The sequence below is a fragment of the Haliaeetus albicilla genome, chromosome 23 (genome assembly GCF_947461875.1).
Source record: "Haliaeetus albicilla chromosome 23, bHalAlb1.1, whole genome shotgun sequence".
Taxonomy (NCBI): Eukaryota; Metazoa; Chordata; class Aves; order Accipitriformes; family Accipitridae; genus Haliaeetus; species Haliaeetus albicilla.
The window spans coordinates 16,356,746-16,380,914 of NC_091505.1; the positions used below are offsets into that span (position 1 = coordinate 16,356,746).

At 39.4% G+C, this 24,169-nt stretch overlaps 1 protein-coding gene across 8 annotated transcripts in view; it reads right to left on the reverse strand.

Annotated features, from left to right (window-relative positions):
* Nucleotides 1–24,169, reverse strand: part of KLHL13 (kelch like family member 13) — an 87,082-nt gene that overhangs the window by 61,672 nt on the left and 1,241 nt on the right. The window contains exons 1-4 of one of the 8 annotated variants that reach the window (XM_069811376.1): nt 14,714–14,778; nt 6,057–6,115; nt 2,462–2,507; nt 1,560–1,629 (exon numbers count right to left, since the gene is read on the reverse strand). In XM_069811376.1, the coding sequence (XP_069667477.1) occupies nt 1,560–1,629; nt 2,462 (71 nt within the window). In that variant the 5' untranslated portion in view covers nt 2,463–2,507; nt 6,057–6,115; nt 14,714–14,778. The other 7 variants (XM_069811378.1, XM_069811374.1, XM_069811381.1 and 4 more) reach the window with 7 other exon arrangements.

Sequence of the window (24,169 nt, forward strand, 5' to 3'; positions counted from 1 at the left end):
TTCAGTTTTGGCTCCTTGAGGCAAAAGCAAGAGATCATCATTAAAAACAAAAGTTGTGTGAAACTGTCCAAGTCTAAAAATTTAAGGAAGCTTTACTACTAAAAACCAAACACACTTCATATTGTACACAGGAGTTCATTAAAATTCAGTAGTAGGCATATGCTAGATCAGTTCAGACTTCCTGAAATGCCATTTACAAGCAGTGTAATTTCAGGTAAGCCGCATACACTAAAAAGGAAGTGAGACTGTTTAATAGAACAGGATCCACTACGCTGAACTCCGTAATACAAAACCATATTTAAAATCAGTGCAAGTAATTCTTGTTTTATGTAAACCATTCTACTGCAAAACTAGCTTGTACAGCACACAGAACACTTACATTAAACCAATGTAAACATCTGGCTTGTGAAAAATACACTCTAACATGCAGGATGCAAGCTAGCAATGGAAACATTACCAATGTGCGGAGTCTAAAGCTCCAAAAGATCTACTGCCTTGCCCTCATCATCCTAAAACATTTGCCAAAACGGTCCAGAAGGATGCCTGCACCAAATCAGAATACAAACTGTTTCACTGCATACCTACAGCAACCTTTAGTAAGATATACAGACAGCGGAATAAACCTCTAGAGCTGTTAACATGGGAAAAGAAAACCCTTTATACAATCGCAATCAAACCTATAATCTCAAAACCATTCAGCAATTTCAACCTCTGCGTAACATTTGCAGGAACACAATCATGCTTCTGTGCTCCTGATCTAAAATGGGATTATTTCATTGCCTAAGTACACTGGCATCTGTGCCCTAATGGATCTTGGCTCTCTAGTCAATCCACATTTTGGCAGTTAGGGGCTTTCCGATTTGAACGCTAAGAGCGACAAGTCTGACAATACCCGAGTCATTGTTAAATTTCAAAGCAAACGCAGACTGGCATTTTATATAAAGATGTATGTAACTAAGGTTTAAAACCAGACCTGTCTGCTAATAGTCATTAAGTGACATGTAGAACAATACATAGCTGGAGCTCTCTTTTACTGAAACTCTAATCCACTAGTTTGTGTCTGCCACAAGTCATCAGAGGTTGCTCCTCTCTTTGTACGTTATTTCTAAAGTTTACCTATTTCAGATGAGCCTCTCTTTCCACACCAATGACCTTGAAGTTGACACTGCCTCCGACCTCTACCTTGTGCCTAAACTAACACCTCAGCCTGCCTGCTACACCTTTGTAGCTGACAACCTCATCGAGAGCAGAGACAGACAGCCCTTCCCCACCAACACTTCCCATCCTGTAGACCCCACAGATACGTCTCTCCAGACTGCAGTGGAAGGGGCACCTCCTGCCACACACATCCACCGTGCCAGGCTGTATTTCAGGTTTTGGACAGTAAGCTGTGAAGAACCAGGCTGGCGAGTCCCACGTACCTAACCTGTGTTACAGGTGGCAGAAGGGTTCTCCCTTGCCCCCTTCACTCCCATTCTTCAATGCCTTTATTTTACTGCCAGCAAAGTTAGCTTTTACCTGAAGATTTCCCACAAATGGGGCAGGGACTGGAAACTCACCCGCCTCCACAAGCGGCTGCATGTGACACCAGGTCAGGGCACTGTGCAAGGACAGTCTCAACCCACTGCACTGAAAGTAAAGTAGCAGAAAGCAGAATTTTTGCAATGCTGAGGTGTGTGTATCAAAACACTGTTTTAAATGAAATAGTCTTTCGAACTGTAAGTCAGCCAATCAGCTGTTTCATCCCTGGATTTGCACAATGAACCAAATGTAAACTCTCACATATTTATGGCAAGATTAATCAAAATATTATGAAGCTTATTAGTTGGCCCAAAAACATCTAATCAATTTGATGTAGAAGTGTTCTTAAAACATTTGAGTCCTTACAGCTTTACCATATCTTCAGTACTCTGTAAAGGACTTGCATTTCACCTGCATTTTCCATCCCTCATAAAGCCTTTCTCCAATGTAAGTCACCTATGGCTACAACTTCAGCATATTAAAGCTCATTCATCACCACCTGTAATTAATAAATCCACACTGGTGAAATAAGACTCCATTGACAAAAGTTTGATTAGATAAGCATTGCACATAAAAAAAAACAAACCCCAAAAAACCCCAAACCACACAGAAGCAATCCAGCAAATAAGAAAAACCTGTATTATCTCCAGGAAGATAATAGGACTCATGACATTTGGATCCCACTTTCTCCTCACTAGTGGTGAAAAAAATCCTGGTAAGAAACCAGCTGCTCACTGTCAGTTATTTTAAGAGCATAAAGCTTTATGTGTTACTAAGATCAGGGAAGGCCAACGGAACATATTAGTCCATTCAGGAGGAAACTGAATAGCTTAGATACAGCATGTCCCTTCAGTGTCCAACTTGTCACATACACCCCTAATCTACTGATTACTGAGGGCACAACTCAAGTACCTATTACTATTGTACAAATTTGACTTACTCAGACATGGGCAGATGTCAAGTAGAACAAGGCACCCTCATTCAGCCTGTCAGGAAAAAAATCACCAGAGGGAATGGGTGTGCATCTCTGTGTTTTGAAGTACATTATTTCTACAATTTGAAGTTAAACATCCAGTATACTTAGGAATTAGTATTTTTTAAGTTTATGAATGTAGGAGTCAATACTACTAAATGAAAAAGCTTTTATTGTACATTCTCACTTTATTAGCAAAGCCACTTTTTAACTTAATGAACTAAGTTGCAGTATATATTTTAAGCCCTTTAAAGCTTGCTGCTTGGACATTCAAAAGGTGAAACGGTTTTTCACTTTTAACCAGAAATACTGCACATCATAAGTGCATAGTAATAACCATGATAAAACCAACAGTAACAGGTAAATAGCAATTTCCATTATTCAACCCACAAACTTTATGTAACTGTATAAATACCACTCACAGAAAGAGGTATTACAGCAGAGGTTAAAGCCAAGGTTATGAACGCATAGAACTGAGAAAAGAAACCAGTTCCTGCACCTCCACCTTACAATAAGGACTAAACTCTATTCAATTCACAAGCTATCCCATTATATCTTACCCATATTTACCCCTGCAATAATCCCGTAAGAACTAATGAAACTAGCCAGATAAATATTACCTGTTATTGCAGCTACTAATGCTGACACAGAGGAGTCTTAATGTAGGCAAATCCAGAAACACTGTTCACGGTGGGTGTCACTGGCTGTAAGCCTTATCCGCTCTCTTAAGTATCAGAGCATAACCTGACCCAGCCATATGCTGAAGACCATGAAAAGCTGACTAGTATGCAACCAAAAGGTCCTTAACAGCAACCATGGGTACAAATTAAATGCTAGACCCACAAAATAATTGTTGTCTATTTTTCACGGGCCCTTTTCCAAAAATTACCACACCAAAATATAGTCAACATCTATAAAAACACTCAAAGAAAAATGTATGTATTATCAGTAACAGTGGCATCACTATGAAAATATTCTAAATTATGTAGACTGATACTTGGAACATTTATACCTAAACTATATTTCTTGTTAGGAAAAAAAGGAGATCAATCAAGTTCCAATTTTATCAAGATGATAACAAAGATTTCTTATTAAAAAAATAATGAAGTTATTTCTCAACTGCAAGTTTTTCCAAGCTCCGTAGAGTGATACCTAGCTGGCAAGTAAATACAACTATACTTGTCTAACACACTGTAGCCTGTACAGATCAGATGGCCACACAACTTCTACTTACTTCATTCACCCTTATACCTTCTAGAAATATAAAATAAAAGTTTAAAGAACTTTTTTTTTTTTAAAGGCTAAAGCTTTTTAGTCATGAAGAAGCTCCTTTGTCCTAAGGAAGCAGCCTAGAAAGCTGAAACAAAAGACTATGAACCAAACCAAGTCTTTGGTCATACACCCTCACCTCATTACTAACAGCAGAAATCTCTGTTGTTGAGTTTGGATAATTTAAACAGGGACACTTTTAAGAACAGTGTCATCCATGAAGGAAGCAGCCTGAGGAAGTAGCAGACCCCTGAGCAGGTCCTACCTGACTTACTGGGTCAGAGGTGGGACTGCCAAAAGATGACTGTCTCAGGGCAGACCAGAGCAGTTCGAGGAGCTGCAGAAGGAAGCTCTGCCCCCAAGATCTAATCCAGGAACTCTGCTTAAGCCCTGACCAGAATCTGAAGACAAGGAGAACAATGTGGGCCATGACAGGAATCTAATAATCCACTATTCTGGTTACTCACAAAGGGTATCACAGAAGGTAACATTTTTATCAAAAATGTTAATTATTATTCTTAAAAGTTATATTATTATTAAATAATATTCCATATTACTGGTGCCACTCAGCCAACTGTGGCAAAGTCTTCATGGACTTTGGCCACAAGAGAGTGATCTCAAGATCACAGAGTAAATCAAATCAATACTATCTCCTAGGTAAGTCAGCTGGATCAGCACAAGGATCTCTTACTGCTTCATAAAGAATCTAACACCTGGCGAGGATGGTGTAATAAAGAAATCCTGAACTGGCAAGCAGAGCCTGGGAGAAGACAAGGGAAAGATGACTACAATCTAATATTATCTTGAAGCAGATTTTCTCTTGACTGAAAGCAAGACAGAATACCAGCCACTATTTGCAGATGCCAAACCTCACCCCAGAATGAAGGAATTAATCATTAATGACAATTTTTTTAAAGTAGTTACTAAACTACAAATCACAAAACCGTATCTGTGAAAATACGCAAAGGGCTCCAGGATGACAGAAGCCTAAAAACCATTTAAAAACCTTTTCCTTAGATATAGGTAACAAAAAAGGCGAATCCCATGTAAGAACCCAAACTGTGTCCTACCTAGTACTTTAAGCGATTACTAGTTGTGGCAAGTTGACCCTGGCTGAACTATTATAATAAAAGGATATTTTTCAATTAAAAAAAAAGAACAGACTTTTCATGGTGTAGCATTAATACTACAAATGCAAAAAAATTTTAGAAATCGAGGTGCCTGAGGTAACAGCAGTTATTCTAACTTGAGCTCTTTAGTGCCAAGAAAAGCACTGAAGTTGTCCACAAAGGCACCACTCTCCTAGATAATTACCATCAGAACAAAACAGTAGCTCCAGAGTATCAAAGCTTATGGTTTAAAAAAAAGCACTCAAGATTACATTTCTCGTATTATACTTAAAAAAAACCCCAAACTTGAATACATTATATAAGAGAAAATCCTAAAATAACATGCTGCTTTAATTCTCAACTGTTACTGCAAATTTGGAGGGGGGGGGAAAGGGGGGGAAACACTGGGACTAATTGCCCCAAAGGAAAGAGCTGGTTGATGAGTCTACAGCACTAGAAGTGCTGTCCATCTGAAAAAATAAGACATTGCATCACCTAATTGTCATCATAAAAAATGACCTTGTTTCCACAAAAGTAAATCCTTTAAGTACTTACTTAGATACAGTTATATTCTGTCATAGAGGTTCTTCCTTTCCTGTAATATTTTGGGAGCATAGTTTAGCTGCATGCTCCCAGAGTATTGTTGTGTTCCAGCAGACAGGACTGAAAACTTTCAGGAAAGCTTCTATTAGCTGCTACTATTCTCATCTTCATTACAGCAAATATATCAGACTTCCAATCAAAATTGGACAAGGACAATAAAGCGTTAATAACCTGTCATGTAGACTAGGTAGTGCCTGTAAGCTTGACAGAAGGACTTCTGTTAAGTACTGAGTTAACCCTGCTAAAAGTTACCCACATACACAATGTCAGGGGTTTTTAACTGATGTCTAGAACACATTCAGCAGTCAACAGTAAAAGCCTTTGGTAGACTGATCACTATAGAAAAGTTCGGCATCATGGTTAATCATTTATGAAACCATACATATTCTATTCTCTGTCTTCAGGCTCTTTATTCTAACAATCAACTTTGTCTATGGTTTCCATGAAGGGCTCTATATTCACAGCTTTCCAGAACCAAATAAAACTGTCAGGCAAATGGCACAGTTATTCTAAGTTGGGGTGGGGGATTTCATTCCCACACTAGCATTTTGGGCTTTTTAGAAAACACATCATTTACTCACAAAGTGTCTCTCCACATCATCTCTGATAAGCGGAAATATCTCCTCTGTTCTTCATGCACCTGTAGTCAAACAGAAAAGAATTGAAGCAGAGTCACAGACAGACATCCCAAAATAGCATCTGCCTCAAAGACCCCATGGATTTTCACAAAACAAACCAAGATTCATTCTAAACATTCACACACAATATAACCTTTTTCCCCACTTCACTGACTTTCTCCAGTAAAATTACAGATATGACGGAGCACAAAAGAAAGAGAACTGCTTCTTGTTTGCATGTATTACCCTGCTCTTTGCTGTGGAAACAAGGATGAATTATGAAAACTAATCAAGTGAACAGAGAGAGCACATGCCCTAGATTTTTCAAATAATCTCTTGGTTTAACCCAGTTGTTCCTGAGCCTGCCTATCCCATGAACAATTTACTAAAACAGAAGCTGTGACTCATTAAAGCCACCTTTTATCTTAAGAGGGAGAGAAACAGATCAAATTATTTATGTGCAAGACGTAATCACATTAATTTGTACAGAAGAGGCCAAAATTTTAATAAGTTCCATTTTTAAGATTGAATATAGTTGATAAAAACTCCTTGTTCAATTTTTTTTTATGTCTCAATATGATATCTTACAGCCGTTAACCAAAACGAAAGACTACAGACTATATTCAAGTTTGTGAACTCGTACTTCCACTTGTGAAGGGACAGTGAAAAAGTTGGAACATTTCAATTTGCTGACATCATTTAGCAGCAAGCATTGCAAAATATAAACTATGCAATACCCCTGAAAAAAGCCACACTTCTGATTTTTGGTCTTGTATATATTTTACATTGATAAACATAAGCGAATGATAAAAAATTAGTAGCTGTATGAATTAGATATTTCTTCAAAGCAATCTATTATTAATTCACAGCCCAAAGCAGTAATTCCTATTTCTTAATTAATACTTTTAACATACAAAAATAAATTAGTCTTTTTAGATATGGTCACAAAACAGTAAATCTGTGTAACAGATTTGAAATAACAGGTCAGTTTATACATAACAGAAAACAGAAACTTCTGCAAATCATCCTATCCCCTCCAATTGCTCCATACCATTACAAATAAAATTCCGACTTCAGAAAGTAGGTCACAAAAATGCTAATTTAGGAGCCTGCCTAAAATTTTATTTTGTTAAAACAGATTTAGACATTTAGTGGAAGGAAACTGCACGCAATATTTGTTAGCATGAATTATAAATTCAGTGTGTGCTTTGCAATACTTTAAGTGTGCCATAACAGAGAGACAGCATCAAACAGAATTGCTTAACAGCATCTAACTTGCCTACTCCCTCCCACTGGTGCTAGAGCAGCTGGTAGAATCAGGTGGTTCTTAACTCCTAGTGTTCCTGCACCTTGGGACATCCTCTCATTTCAAATAAACTTCAGGTTTTCCTCTATTAAACAAATCTGCTGAGTAAATAGGGTATGTTTTATCTATCCTACATCATAAAACTAACATGTTCAAAAAGTACCACGTAAATCTGAACTGCTTTCCCGTCATCATACTTGGAAATAGTTATTTGCAAAGTCCTACGTGATGTGCAGTGTGGTTAGCGTAGTTAGGATGGATACTGTAGTCTCACTCCTTGTTTTACCATCCTGTGGGCATTGCTCAGGCTTCTCTGATGAGGGAAATTCCCTTCACACTGGTGTGTAGTGTTCAAAAGACAGGCGGCCCTCAACTTCGCAAAACTCTAAGGTTGGGATTAAATTAATTCTAAGAAATAAATGAAGTTGGCCTCCTCTTGAGCAAGCACACACTACAGATGAGTTTGTGTAGATAGTTAAGAAGCATCTTCTTTCCATACACCTGCTCAGTGAGGTCAAAACCATGTTCCTTTGATGAGGTCTTTACTAGGGTTGTTTATCTCTACGTATCAACTATACTGCTCACTCCAGCTTGCTTGAACATTGGGAAGAAAACCTGATCTTTCAATTATTAACTACAAAAAAAAGTTGGGGTTTTTTTTTTTTAATCCTTCCATTTTACACGATTTCCCTAAACAGGTCATTTCAAGTCAACTTAGCTGCAAATTTCTAAAAGTTTTTGGAGAAGTAAGTATTAGTAGCACACAGTAAATTTGTGCTGTACCCAACAAAACTAGACCTGAATTCCTGAAAAGATCAGTTTCAGTTTCTTCCAGAGGCTGTTTAACACATTAGACTGGCCAAACTATTTACATACAGTCAGTACTACTTCTAATAAATTTAACCCTGTTGCCTAGTTTTAAATAAAAAGCTATTAGAGTGACTTCAAAAATTAAATCCCTTCTACCTGTATATCTCCGCCCCTCATTTGAAGGTTTCTCTGGGGTGAGGTTTTAGCAGAACAGCTTATGTTATCTGCTCACATTACTCGGCTTGTGAAAGCAAGCTGAGCCAATTATACTGCCAGGTGAAAGCTGAATTTTTTCTTTTTTTAAAATTTGGGGCATTTTTTTTAAAACCACTTCTGATGGGACAAAAGAAACTACCTCTTTGGAGCTGCGTGGCTGGCTTGCAGTAGAAAAATCACGAGAAATGCTACAGGTTTGGTGGGGTTTTTTTCCCTGTACATAGAAGAAAACTAAAGATTATAAGAATGAATAGTGCAGGATGGGCAAGCTGATGTACACAAGTTCTAAAACTGGCAACTGATGGATTTTCTTCCAACAAATTACAAAATTCAGCAAGTGCATGAGGAATATTTACCAAGTGTCATTACCACAGAAATTCAGATAATTCAAATTCCATGTTAAAAATAAAATTTTTAATAGAAAAGTGTTAGCTAATTTTCAACTTTAACAATAGAGCTGCTATCAACTTTTCCATTCTCACTGTTGATTCTACATGCCCAACACACAAATATGAGAAATTCACACTTCCACTTAAAACTTCACAGCTACTCACTATGTCCCCAGAAAGGACAAATCTGCTCACCAGCACTAATTTGCCCCCTCCCCCCCCCCCCCAGGAGCTGGGGGCTGAATGTCTCACTGCTGTGCTAGCTCCTCAGATCTCTTTGGTTTGTGGTGTTTGCTCTTGTTGCTGCTGTTATAGTTTGCCATTGTCCTTTCAGATATGCAAAAGCAAGTACATATATATACTTATGATTCATTTTCTATATGACCCATTATATTTGTTTTAACAACCTTCAGCGTGAATTTAGGAAGACAATTTAAAAGGGGTGTCGTTAAGACCCATGTAAAATTCATTAGCATTTCTAATTCCAGCTCCATAAAATAAATAAAAACATCACATGTTGGTCATATGCCAGTGCACACAATTCACATAGCAGACACCCTGTGAAACTAACTTAATTTTATGCCTATATTTCATCTTCTATCAGAATGCTCTAGATATTTCAGAGTTGATAGACAATGCACATGGCTTACGTAGGTTACTTGTATCAGTTACAGTCAGCTCTTCAGAAATGGCACAAGACACATCAGAGTATACAATAAAGTGTGCAGGGCAGTCTAGGATGCCATTAAATGAACAAACGCACGCATCCCCAGTGGCAAACATATGAGCTTAGAGTGAACATGAAAAACACACTTGTCTGGTCAGAGGACAGACATCACCAAACACGTCATTTCTACAGAAGGCAAGTTCTTTTCAAATGATGCTCAGAAGTCACAAAGCTGGAAGACACTGTGATTTAGCCTGACCTACAACATTAACACAGTCCTTTCTCCAGCACAGTAGCCAATGAAAATTAACACCATAACAAAACAGAACTGCTGAAGAACAGACTGTTGACTAAATCCACAGGGAGCAAGAGGCTAAATTCTAGCCTGGGAACATTAACGAAGGACGCAGTTCCGCATTACACTTAGTTTGACCTAACTTCCTCTTGCCTACCTTGTGGTGAACCTAACAAACCAACCAGCTGCACAATTCAACAGAAAAGGGCTGTCGGAGGGCAAGCAGCACGCAGCACAGCTCACGCTGCCTCCCACCAGACAGGCGAGGCGATCCCGCTCACCTGGTGGCAGCCGCACACCCCCAGCACCCACCGAGCAACCGTGCAAAGAGCAGAAGAAAGCAGCATTGTCCCTTTCAGCGGCAGCCCATTAAATCTGACATTGAACTATACTCTTAAAAGAGCTGCCTCAATCTCTAAATAAGAAGTAATAAGAGAATGTCTCTCAGTACAGATAAGTAGATGCCTAAAAAGGCATTTTTGTCTTAAAAGCAGGATGTAGAACAGCCTGATGTAGGCAGTTTTCAGTGTGAACTTTGTACACATTTCTGGACATGAGCATAGCCTCCCAGTTTTTGTAACAGGTATCAGAGTTGCATTACCTGAGAGCAGCATTAACATATATCACATATCACCCGATAATCAATAATTAACAAGTAGAATCATTACTATTTTCCACCTTCAAACTAGAATTACATAAATATTTAAACATTTTCAATAAAAATCAAGACCACACACAAAAGAAACCCCTGTCTTAGGCTACAGAAGATACAACTGAAGCTATCAATTTGCTTCAGTCAGCCAAGGTACTGCATTTTGAAAAAACTCATAAAGGAAGCCAATAAACTGTTGAATTCAACCCTAGGTAGCAGAACAGATCTTATCCTAATGGAAATTTAGTAATTGTATTAAGTGACGAAGTTTCACCCACCAAAAGCAATGCCACCATGCTCATTAACGGCTATTACATAATGTCCTTTGTTAATGTACTTTTAAAATATGTTCAATAAAAATTTTATTCAACCTATTTTAGGAACACAAAATAAATGAAGCTTCAGCATGTTCACACAAGCTTAGAAGGCTTCAGTAATATTTTACATATAAAAACAAGCTTCTCAGTATAGTATTTCACCCATATAGCAAGTCAAAACAGTTCTCTGAAGAAGATCGAACCATTAATACACTGGTTATAAATCACATCCAAGTAAAACACCTGCAGTTTAAAATGGCACCATAGGCAGCAGGAAAATGCTATGCCACATCAGATGCCTCTATATTACGCTCTCAAAATCGGGAGCTTCAGCAATTACAGCATAGTGTAATCCAACCCCAGGGAAAGAATGGACTTTTCTCCCATTAGGCTGAACCCTAACAAGATCAGCTCCACACACAGCAATCCCAGCCTGGGAACAAAGAAGAGGGGGACAAGGAGGACGCTGCAGATAACACACAGCAGTGAGTTTAAGGTGCCAGCACAGGGAGAGGACAAGGAGGCAGGAGGGACCAGTGTCCCAAAACACAGGAAAGCGCAAGTGAGACAAGCCAGCTCCCTGCCAGAGCCATGCAGACCTGTCAGGTTAGTAACTCTCCTGAGTTCACGTCGGCTTTGTTGCTTGGACAGCACTACTGCTCTGTCTCTTCTGCCCTTGGCCCAAACATCTGCACCATTTCTTCATCCACAGCTGCAGCTCCAAGCACCACTCAGAGCTGTGCACAGCACCCAGATGGTCTGGCAGTGGCAGCTGCCTAAAACACTGTTGTTGTCCCACTGCTATCCCTACACCCACAGTCCGGAGCAGGTTCCTCCCGATGACAATTCCCATACTCCTGTTTGTCTGTGCCCAGACTATAAAGCAAGCATCTTCCATGCAAATCCTCTCTTAAAGGCAACATGGGCTTCTGCCTCCATGGTTATGACTGGAGGAAGGTTTTTAATCATTATCTCTCAAGAGCCCTGAAAGTACAGAGTCATGATTCTTAGCCTACGTGGATTGCTTCTATTTGTCAGGAGCTCCATTCTGGGGACTGTATGCCACAGATTTAGAGGCATCAACTGCTCTGGAAGCGTTAGTGAAAAGGCCAGTTCACACCAGACTGAAAACAAGTGGTAACAACAGAAGGTGAAATCCTGTGAAGCTTTCTAGTAAAATAATGTACACTTCAGTAGACTGAAATCTTCCAGTCTTCAAAAGTGACTTTTGGATAGCCAGCATACATTATCTGACAATAAAAGCCAAAAAGCTCAGAGCATTGAAGCCCACTTTCCCATTTTCTGCTGTAAAACCTTTTGGCACCCCTCTCCTATATCACACACCAGTGTATCAGAGCCACCTGCTTCACTGAGAAATTAAATCCATCGTATTTCCTTAAGCTACCATTCAAATATCCATGTGACAAGCCACCTTGGAATCACTTTCCATTAAACTCTGAGCCTTCCCACCTGCTGTTACTTTCATCAGCCATGTCCTTTACCTGCAGGCTTCATCTAAACCACATCCTTGGAAAAAAAAAAATCTACATATGCAAATAAAGGCCTGGGAAAAATGCTTCTGGATCAAGTCAGTCAGCATGACTTCAAACACCAATCACCATCAGCAAGCTTACTAACTTTGGAGTGCTGTTAATGGGTGAAGGTGGAAGCTAAGGGAACACCAGGCTGGAGATCAACTTAAAGGCATTAGTTTTCCCTTGTTTTCTAACAGCTATTTTGAGCATACCTTAAAAAGACACAACCACTGAACTGACAATTCAGGAAACAGTAGGTCATAAGGCTATCCAGAGCACAACATAGCACACACCACTCAGTGGCTTATCATAAGGCAAACAAATGACATGAGAGTTGATTAAGATGTGTTTCACATGTTGATAATTTAGCTTATTACTTAGTAGCATGTGGACATTTTCTAACACTACAGTATTAATAGCCAAGATGAGACTTGGATTTCTAATGCTACTTGTCCTAGAAATGGACATTAAGAATCTCCCAAACACAAGGACCTTGAACACCAGTACAACAGTCCAGCTCTTTTGGTTCCAATAACCAGCTCAAAAGAAGAGCCAGAGAAGTCACACAACTTTTAGATACCTGATTGGCAGGGAACAAAAAACCCAAGCTCATTCTAGATGTCCCAACTTGGACCAAGAATAATTTCCATCCTTAAAATTCCTTTTAACTACACTGTATATGCATGATTATTCTCTGACATTACAGACATTTGTTCTCAACTCCACAAGAAATCACGAGGTTTTGTCAGAGCAAACCTGCGAACAGCAAAGTTCCCTGACTTACCTTTCAAACAGTGACACTTACTAAATAGGACAGTTCAAAATGCATGAATGTTTTACCTCTGAGCAGCACAGCTTAAATAGTTAGCTCAGTCTACCCACAATGAGAAAAAGTAAACTGAAGCTTTAGGTGCATTCTGGTAAGATTTCCAAACTATTTAATAATCTACAAATACATACATTTATCTTTGTCAGCAAAGCTGAACAAATTTCTTAAAAAGCTGAAAGCATTCAGTCTTAACAGTATCCCGTTGTGTTACATACACTACTTCGTACAAAGAACTAAACAGCTTCCTGTGTCTTTATCAATTGTTCTAATAAATGACCTACGGCTACATAATTTGATCCACAGCAATTTAACAATTACAGTATTTTCTTCAAAGGAGAGTTTTGAGATTTTCAAGATATTAACAGTGCCTAACTTTTCAAGTATATCAACCAGCTTTTGAAAGCCCTGGGTAGAACACTGCTCCCATGGAAGAATTAAACATGACATGGTCAGAGAGTTCTACAAGAGAAAATGAAGTATTTTTAATTTGAACATTTGCGTGTTAAGCATTTAAACTTCTGTGAAGAGTTTAGATACAAGAGTTTCCAAGAGCTTCTCATTTCCAATTGATTATATCCAAATCATGATATTTAACAATACAAAAGCCTTCTAATTTCTGTCCCCATGAAGGCTGACAAATAGCATCAATAGCGTCTGCTGAAAATTTACACTTTACAAGCATGCTACTCACCCACACAGTCCCTCATAAGTCATCTATTTTGTACTGGGAAAATTCATCAGAATAATTTTCAGTGCATCAATTTAAGGATGCCTCCTGCAACATCTGGAAAAGGCTATATAAAGAATACAGAGCATGTACATGCATAAATATTTATGTATCCTTCAAACTAGAAAGTTTCAAGCTACCAAGAACACAAAAATATCTGAGTATTTTGATCAACACTCAGTATCTTTCAAGGTGCCTGCTTTCTTGGATGCATAAACCATTTAATCAACATCTATTAAATGCCAAGTTTCATACAAGGAAAACACCACACACAAGCCAGATATGAAAGGTCTATTTAGCCAAGCTACCTGTCTAACAGCAGCCAATTCAGGAATGATGCCAGTAACATGACACTGCACTCCGATAGCTTCCCTCAGCCAGCATTTTAGCGACTTTCCACAAACTGCATCCGGAACGTAGTCTTTACAACTCCACAATTTTTTCTTCCACTAATTTGTCTAATCACATTTCAAACTTATTTGTGCTCAAGATATCCCCTGACAAGGGACTCTCAATATAATTATACACTAGATAACAATGGAGTCTCACAATGTAATTACACATTACAGGAAAGCATTCTTCAGTTACCACCTCAATAATTTCATAACGCACCACCCATAGTAGCCTCCCCACCTCCAGTGTCATACTGGCTGCAGAGACTTCCCCAGAATTGTTTCCCCGAAGAGTGCTCCCCTACTGAGCCACCCCTCTGACTTACTATACGGCCTCTTAACTGCATGAAAAGCTGGGAGCACATCCACACTGAACTACACAATGTGTTGCCTAGTTATGTTAACTGAACAGGAACAGTTTCACTGGGGTTTAGCCATTAAAAGAAAATAATTATTTGCATACAGAAAGCATCTCAACTTTCTTACTGTTCATGGCAGGATCCCAGGGCTATGTTTCGCCATTCCCAAGTAGTCCAGGTTAATTTTGACATCTAGAACAAGGTTCAGGAAGAGAAAAAATATTGTCACACACGTTTGCACACTATTATTCACTGTAGATGTTATTTTAAAGAACTGCAGGGTACACCATCTCCAACAGAGTTAACTATTGGCTTCTGCAGCCCTTTGAGCTCTATCTCCACTGTGAGTGGAAAATTGGATAGCCCCACTTCTTGCCTGGAGGGAAAGTTCACATCACTCACTACAAATCTGTGGCGTCCTATTCTTTTCCATGCGTACAGAGTATTTCATACACAATTCTGCAAGACCACAGCTTCAAATAAAAATCAATTTCAACAATAGTGCGGAATAAAAAAAGCCAGAGCTAATTTTTGCTTTTAAACTAGTCAGACAGTCTCTCTGTATATCTCAGAAGCAGAGCCACCATTTTATGTAAATCACTAAATGCATACAAGTCACAGAGGTACAGAAGTCCTAACAGAAGTAATACTTTGCATCATGACACTAAGCCAAGTGTGCTTTTCATAAATTCACCTCACAATTGCTATCACAGTAGGAAGCTATCTGGCTGGGCCTGCAAAAAGAGCACCAGTCACAACAGAGTTGAAATAGCACAAAGTTACAGCGAAAGGTTTCACAGCCATTTGGAAGTCATCTTACTGGCCAGAATTAACAACTGGAGAGCAGAAGCTGGGAGGAGACACTGCTTTTCTTTTTAATGCTGAAAAGATAGCATGTCCAATTGAAAAGGAAAAAAGCAGCCATTCACCCCAAAATGCAAAGAGGAATTAGCACTATTGTCATTTGCAATGGCAGTCATTTTTTTTATTCATTCTAACGTTAAGCAGAGTGAGGAAACACCAGCAACAGTGCTGCCGGCTTTTGCTTCCTCTGCATTTCCTCTCAGAAAAGAAAAAAATTGAAACATTATACTTGGCAACTCATACTCTCACATTCAGTTAGCACCAATAAGCGAGGGTCACTTCTACAATTCAATGAACGAACAACATTTTTTCAATTACAAGCCCTGGTAACTGACCTGAAGTTATTCATCCAGTAAAAACAATGAAACAATACTAACAAAAATCACATAGGAAACTGCAAGTTTACCAATAGTAACAGATAAGAAATGAAACACTATAGGACATTCAAACTTCTTCACCAAAACAGTTACCCGAAGATTACAGAGGTTATTTCAGTCTTATTTCATGAACCTTTCTTTCTTTTGATACTCCTCCTTAAAATGTGTCAATTTATTTTGCTTTTTACAGATGTATATCTATGTATGCCAGCCATCAGCAAGACATACGTTCTAGAATTAAAAGAATATTAATGTGTTGGGGATGACACAGACAAGTCATCAGGAAGCCTCTTAGGTCATTTTGGTGAAGAAAGCCAGAAAGACAGGAGGTTAGAAAGTAGTTCCTGGTGGCAAGAAGCTGTCTAAAACTGGGTGTAAGATCCAGGCTTCTCACCATCCCTTTATCAGAGCATTTTGCATAACCTGCATCTCTGCAAAGCCGTGTCAGTCTACTCCAGTGACACACACAAGCATTACAGTGGATGGCCTTATGAAAGGCTCTCAGTAATGAAAATCTCAAACAATGTCAGACTTGTTAGACACATCTGGGATGGCACTGAAACAATAAAGTCAATACAAAGATAGCGTTTTTCCTCCAACCCACTCATTTTTTCCTCCTCCCATTTCTCTTTCCACCATTATTTATTCTTGACTCCATGTTCGGGACTGCAAAGTGTTGCCATGCAACCTCTTCTCTTGCACATTCATTCGCATTTTCCAGCCCAACTCTCTCCTACCATTAATTTTACTAATGAATAAACAATCTGAACTAGTAATGGGAGCTGGTCCACACCACATCCCACGGCGCCCGCCAGCCTGGCAGCACTGTCAGAACAGGGCTAGCACTACAGCCATCCCCTGCATCCCCATAAACTATGTCTAAATTTAACCACTTCTTTCACTCCACACCAGCAGATCACTACAGCCTAAGCAGAAAATACATTGATTCCCTACAAGAACGATAAACTCTGGGATTCTCTCACTTCACTTTTAATCACAGGGTTATTTGCAGGGGAGAAGCCACATTTCTGCCTATGGAGCAGCCTTTCAGCTTGTGAACCTCTGCCCTGGGTTTGGATCTCCTCCTCTAGATACAGCTGTGCCATGGAAGAGCTCAGAACCCTCAGCTGCTTGTCCTTACTCTCTGCCAGAAGGCTACCAGCTGAGCTGCTCTTAAGTACTTTCTAACCTATTTACTCAGGATCAACCGATACAAAGAGTGATTATTCAGGCTGTTTAGACCACCCCAGCTTCAGCTGGCATTCTGCAGAAGAGCTCACATAATTTTCTCAGCTGCCAGAGGTAAGGTTTACAGCCCCCTCACTGACTTACTCCTTCTACAAACCAGGAATGGTGGCAAACAGCAAAACCAGACAAGAAACCCCTGCAGGCATCCCAAAAGAAAATAGGGCTCTTGGCACCCTGATCATCACCCAAGGAATGAATTTTAAAAGGAGGGCAAGTCTTGCTTACATTTGCTCAGTCCTTTCCAGGGAAGTTATTTCCCCTAGCTCTCAGAGAATATATAACTCGCAGAGCTCCACAAGCCAGGACAGCCACATGAGCACCTATAGCAACACTGCAGGCAAGACTTTGCCCTCGAAGAAAGGCAAGAGATGCTGGTAAAATCTAGCAAGTTGCCTTGTGGCTACAAGTTTTGAAAGAGAAAAATGCTACCACCATAGGCTAAAGTTAGACTACATGCTTACTAAGATGTTGCCTACAATGTTAACCATTTTTGTTATTCTGCTGTACTCTCCCCACCCACCACCACACACAAGCCCAACAAAAATAACAGGTGAAAGAAAGACTACAGTAGCATAACAAGTTTTGGGAACAGAAACTGCCTTTTTGGTCTGTGCATGTGAAGCACTATCACACCAAGGTCTTGGTCCATCACTGTAGCTCTTAAATAGTACCATCAATTTCACAGGGAAAAAAATTAAGAGGATAGACTAGATAGGATATTATTAACATAATTTAGGTGTACTCATTAAAAGTTATACAGTATACTTTCTTATTAGTGATTAAAATTTTCTTTAAAAAAAAAAAGGTGTGAAATCCTAAAATTTAATATCATCCAAAAATAGCAAACTTTCTAGAAGTTCATGCCATCAGGTATATAGATCAGCAATGTTGTTTTACAAATAAAGAAAAAAAATACAAGTAAGGAACTGTGGTAGGAAAAAAAACCCCAACATCTCAGTCTCTATCTTCTTGCTAAAGAGAGATGCTAGGGGAGTTGTATCATGGTCCATTTAGACCCTCACTGCAAACTCCTCCATGTATTCAACCTTACATTAAGATAAGCTACTAAACCATTCCCAAAAAAGATTAGCCTACTTGCAAAGATATGGGCCAGGCTCTCTCATAGCAAGCAATACCACTAACATCACTAAGGTAACTAGTTGAGTTAATGACACTTCCACCAACTCCAAGATAGCTGATAATGTGATCATCTCATTACTGCTCTCCTTTAAATAACAAAACTCCCTGTTTGGACATTAAGGACAAAATTTTCAGACTAAGGGGAAAGATACGGTACCAAATCTCACCTAGATTACAAAACTCCCGACATTAACCCTTCTACCATTAACGATGTCAGTGTTTTATATTGCCCAAGTCTAATGAAGAACAGAAACAGCGAATGCTTATGCATTTACCATTACTCCTCCGTGACAAATGTGAGCAGCCACAAGAGACTGGTCTAATTTGCATAGCCACTAAAAAAGCAATGCAAGGCAACTCGAGCGATCTAGTAAATTCAGATTCAATATTGCTGAACTATCTAGAGTTATCCTTTGATTCTTTTGTAGTTCAAGTGTTTAATTCATGATTTCCAGTTTAAAGGTGTAAGCTTGCAAAATCTTTAATTTATATAAAATATATCTCATAGGACATATACCCTGATGGAAATACTTTAATTCCATTGTATAGAAATAAGCTTGGAACAGCAAACACAAGAGCCTGCTTAAATTTCTAGATGCAGTAACATCACTCCTAAATTACAAATTCCACATTAAAGAGAACAAAACTGGTTACATTCTGTTCCTGTTAAAAGCTTCCAACATAAATAGGCAATAAAATAGAGTTGTTAGTAAGTGACAGCAATACAACCACATATATATTTTGTAACTTCTAGTCGCTACTAAAGTTACTCACTAGTGGTGAGCAGAAAGATGATCAGGGAGGGGAGGTGGGAGGGAATAACTATTAATACAAGCCTTCTACAACTCTGGCCCACGTGGTGGATAATCAGCTTCTAAAAAAATATACATACAGAATACATGCCAATGTCTGTAAAATTCTAGTGTCACTCACAGCTTTCTTTAAATAACGGATGTACTACTCACTTCCTCTGTTCTATTCAAAATCTGTGGGCAGCCATAAACTTGCCCAGAACCATGCCTGTTTCGTAACACCAAAGCTACTTGAGAGTCAGGCACTGAGAAACCAAAAGTTGACAAGGCAGAAAAGCAACCCATTTCTCCCTCTTGGCTTCCTTCAGGAGCCAGATAACACCTGCGAGCAAGACACAGGCCCGTGCTTTGATTCCTCCAGAGCCGAGACAAAAGCTTTCCCCCTACCTTATTGCAGTGCAGAATTCAAGCTTTCATGTAAAGGTTTACTGCAAGCATGAATTTATGTGGATCATTCAGCTCCTACACAGGTGGAAAGCTACCTGGAGAACAGCAGTCCCAGGAACATCACTTTAAAGGCATCTGGAAACATGACTAGTTTGAAGTGGCAGCACTGTCCAGGTCCCGCAGCATTGAGTTTGATGCTCCATCCCCAGCATCTGCCAGGAGAAGCAGTCCTGCTTTCCCTCCACTCACCTCCAGCCACATCATTCCTGTCTCTACCTGTGAGAGCAATAGCAAGGTGTAGCCACAGGGTGTTAGGAAACTGATAAAAACATTACTGAGTGGGTTAGTTTCCCATGAGCTAAGCAGCATGAAAGAAATCACCCTGCAATCACACAAGCATTAGCTCTGCCAAGGGAGCTGCAGCAGATCGGGGCACAAGGCAGGACCACCCAGAGACGCATCAGATGAGGTACCTGCAGCACCAAACTGCCTCCAAAGCCTCTAGCATCAGATTTTGCCCTCCAAGTGTGAATCTTCTGGTTAATTTTCAACCCATAACAGGTTTATGAAGAAGTTGTAAATTTAAAAGAAATGTTCCACATTTATTTCTTACAGAGTTATTTAAATATGCAGAAAATATACTACTACAATGTATAACAGAAACAGGCCTTCAACTTTAGAGAGCTGGGGTTTGTGCCAATACAGTAAATTCCTGCTGGATATTTCAGATCACCTTAACATACATACTGCTGGATATTTCACATTAGCATTATCAGATAAGGTCAGTTATTCAAAAGAATCAAAGTTCCCACGACGCTAAATGAAATGCACATGGAACACATTCAACTTGAAACTAGAACAGACCACTCACATGGAGATCCCAGAAAACAATCAAGAAAAAGAAACTGGGTTGAAATTCACATGTTTATCCTTGCTTTCTTCAACCTACACGATTCTCTCTAATATTTAATCATATCACTCATACATCTCAAAAACTCTGCCTTATTTTTTTCATGACATGGAACCTTACTTTCCTCATAACAACAGTTTGCACTTGATCAGATGGAGGTGTAATCAAGCTCATTTACAATGCACCGCAGTTTTCATTTGTCATGTTGCTAAATCCTGGTCTGCAATTTCTGAATGATACAGACTGATAAAATTGGCCCTCTCAGCTTATTTTTCTCACCAAGAATAAAGGAAACAAGGTACTTCCCTGCAAAGATGGAAATTTACATTCATAACAGGACTAACACATTGAGATGCTGAGGACCACAATACCTGTTAAAACATTTACTTTTAAGTCCTCAGAGCTAGGACAGGAACTCAAATCATCCCATCCCTGGGTTTAACCATGAGACCTGTGCAACACATTCCCACATGCTTGTACCAACTGTTTTTCTACTAGCAAGCTGGAACAGCTTAGACAGGACCTCTGTCTTAAAGCAGCTTATACCTCCCACCTTCAGGCAAATTAAGAGACTTCCGAGAGGCAGGACAAACAAGTATGTACACCAGTAGGCAGAAGAACCCCAAGAAAGGTGTCTGACATCATGGGGAAATAGTCCTGCTGCTTTGACTACTGACAGCCAGTTCCGCTTCCGCTCCCATTCACACCTGCACAAAAAAACATCAGCACTTTTGACCTGTCGATGGCCTTCCATGGGCACCACTGTCCGGACACCCCTCCAGAGCAGGGTCCCTTGGAAAGGAACAGCAAAATGCATAACCTGACAGTTCAGGCAGGCATGGGGCACCTGGTAAGATTGATGCTCTTTAATATGGAAATGGGAAAAGGGTTTAAGTTTTCTCCAAAATTTAAGCAACTACAGGTTGGAGCAACTTCTTCTCAACAGGTTGAGGACTTCTTTGAAAGCAAAACTTCGGTTCACAGTCTATTTTCATTTCTACTTTCACCTGTACATATGCTTTCTCATATTTTAAATACTTCATATTAAAGAAATGAAGCAGAGTAGCTTTAAAAACCAAGAGTGTGTTGGCATTGCCAAACAAATCTCTCGCGTTTCACAACTATAGAACGCACCACCAAGCAGCTGCATCAATCACAAAGAAGTTAAAACAAAAGACGCAAGAAATCATATGACCAGTGTTCATTAGTATCTACAACAAAGCACTGTTTCCACAAAAGGAAACAAAATTACATATTTCCCAGAACAAGTTTAAAGCAAAAACACTGACAACACAAATCAGTAGCTCGTACATTCCTTCAAAAACATAGTACACCTGATTCACTTAAAAACAGCTTCTCAAAATAGGCATGGAAGACATCAAATTCACTATAGGACACTGAACATGGGAAATCTTTTGAATTTTCTTACTGTTAGTCTTCCAAAACACACAGGCAAAATAAAGGAGTCAGACTTAAATTTTGTTCCAGCTTGCAAGCTCCTCTTGGTTTCGAACAGATCCCTTCCTACCTCATAATCCAAAAGATACCTTCAAGAAATCCACTTCTGAAACAGTCCTGTCACCAATATCAAGTCACAAATTGCAATTCCCTGTATCTCGCACCTCAAGGCACTTAGTGCTTAGTTCCCTTGTCAGATCCTTCTGACACAGGATACAGGCCATCTGCACTATATAGCATAGGTGTGCTTTCACCCCCAAACACTTACTACTGTGCAAAACCCTTAGAGACAAAGTTTTATGAAAATAATTCAGATGAAACAAGCAAACTTATCAGTTACCCTGAATGCCCACTGAAAGCATGCTTTTTCTTGCAGAGACTACTATCTAACATTGCTTAATTACTTCCTCATTTTTCAAAGACACTTTGCTTAGGGATAGCAAATACACTAAGGAAAGTTTCTTCCACACTGGCATTTTCAATTTATCCATAAAGCTCTAATCTCCCAATTTTAAGAAACCTGTTGCATCACAAATAGTTAAAAAGGAAACCATAAAAACGTTTCCATCCAGTATTCTGACAATGCAATACAGCTGTGAATTAAAAAAGCTCAGAGAACCTTGAAAGGAAAGTAGACCATATAAGTATTTAAGCTTTTACCTCCCACTCACACTGACACCCTTATACACCATGCCAGATCTGTGATAAAGGCATCTCTCTATCCCTGCAAACCTAGCCTGAGGCCATCGAAGTTAACTTTCATAAGCTGTTATGAGTCATTAGAAAAGTTTTGTACTATTGATACAGTGAAACAGCCAAACACCAAACACTCTCTCTGAGGCTGCTAGCTCTTAAAACAAATGCTTCATAATTGTTCAATTTTTGCCATAGTGCAGTTTCTCAGAAAGTTTTGCTAGCACAGATATATCAACTAAAAGACTGAAGAAAAAAAAGCAGCATACTAAGCATCACAGCTACTTCAGCAATATAACAACCATGAAAAAGCAGAGCATTTCTGACAGCTTTGCTTGTGGTGTTTGTGGAGGTGATATAGTAGTGCTAGCAGAACACATTGCAAATTCATTTGCAGTCTCTACCAACATGTTTCTTTGTAGTGTGGACTAATTACGCCTTTCTAATAGCTGGACCACACTAAGAACATATAGCCCTTGAGGTAACATCATTGGAACTTTTAATTCAGACAGCAGAGGTTATGCCTTTTGATCCAGACATCCTGGGCTTGATCACCACTGTCAAAGAAACATACACAAGTATCATATTACCGTGAGATACACTTAACATGAGACAGTTTGATTTATTTTTTTTTTAAGGAACTCTGATGTTTTTCTCAGCTTGTTGCAAAACAAAAGAAAAAACCATTTAAGGTTACTAGAATTCAGGGGGGAAAAAGCAAGGCTTTACTTTGTATGCTCAATCCCACTGCGCTTCTAGCCAGTTCACGCGCCAGCACAGGAGCCCTTTCTGCAGCAGCTACATTTCACTTCCCCTCTGAGCCCCCTTAGAGCTTAATGAAGGATTCATCATCAATCTCACACACTGCCTCTGTAGCGATATCAGCTGAACATAGTCCCTTCTCTGCTTCTCCCCACTCAGCCCTGCTTTGAGCGAGCCAAATCACCACAAGCTGTTTGAGATGATCCCAGTGTTCATCTCCCCATAGACATGCTCTGCTATCATTTGTGGGACTGCACTGCAAACTGGATCAGGGAGTCTGTGCACGACCCTTTTTTTCTGGCTGGGTAAGTTTGCTGATCTGCTTCATGCCTGGCATCACCAGTGGTATGGCTGGCACAACAAGTCACAGAAGTCCCCAAGCCACTATTACTACTACAGATTAGGTACGGTTGAACTACGGCCTCAGATGACTTTCAGTTTGGTGAATCTTCCACAGTAAAGCAGAAGAAACTCTTTAAAATAATTTTTAAAAAATGCTGGCTGGGGCAAAGTCACCTTAATTCATTTTTGACACCTGGTGTCAAGCCAAGGCTCACTAGAAACAGTCTTGTTTCTTTGAAGCAGAGCAGCACACTAATTTGTGCTGGCAGCTCACTACAATTTTTTGAACTTCAGAAGTGAAGGAAAATGTTTAGAAGCATAATTTTGAAAGTCATAGAATCAAAGAGATCACAAGAATTGCATTCAGGATAGCATTTAATCCTAGTTACTATCCAAACTTTTTTTACTATCAACACTCTGCAGCGTATTCTAGTATTAAATGGGATTGCAGAACAGGCTTTACCGTGAAATCAGAGAAGTGGGGAGAGTGCCCTGAAGGTTCTTCATTAGCATTATCACTATGCGTAGCACACTGGGGAAAGACTAAGGAAGACTCCTCTGTGGCATTCTATTCAAATATATGAGCCATA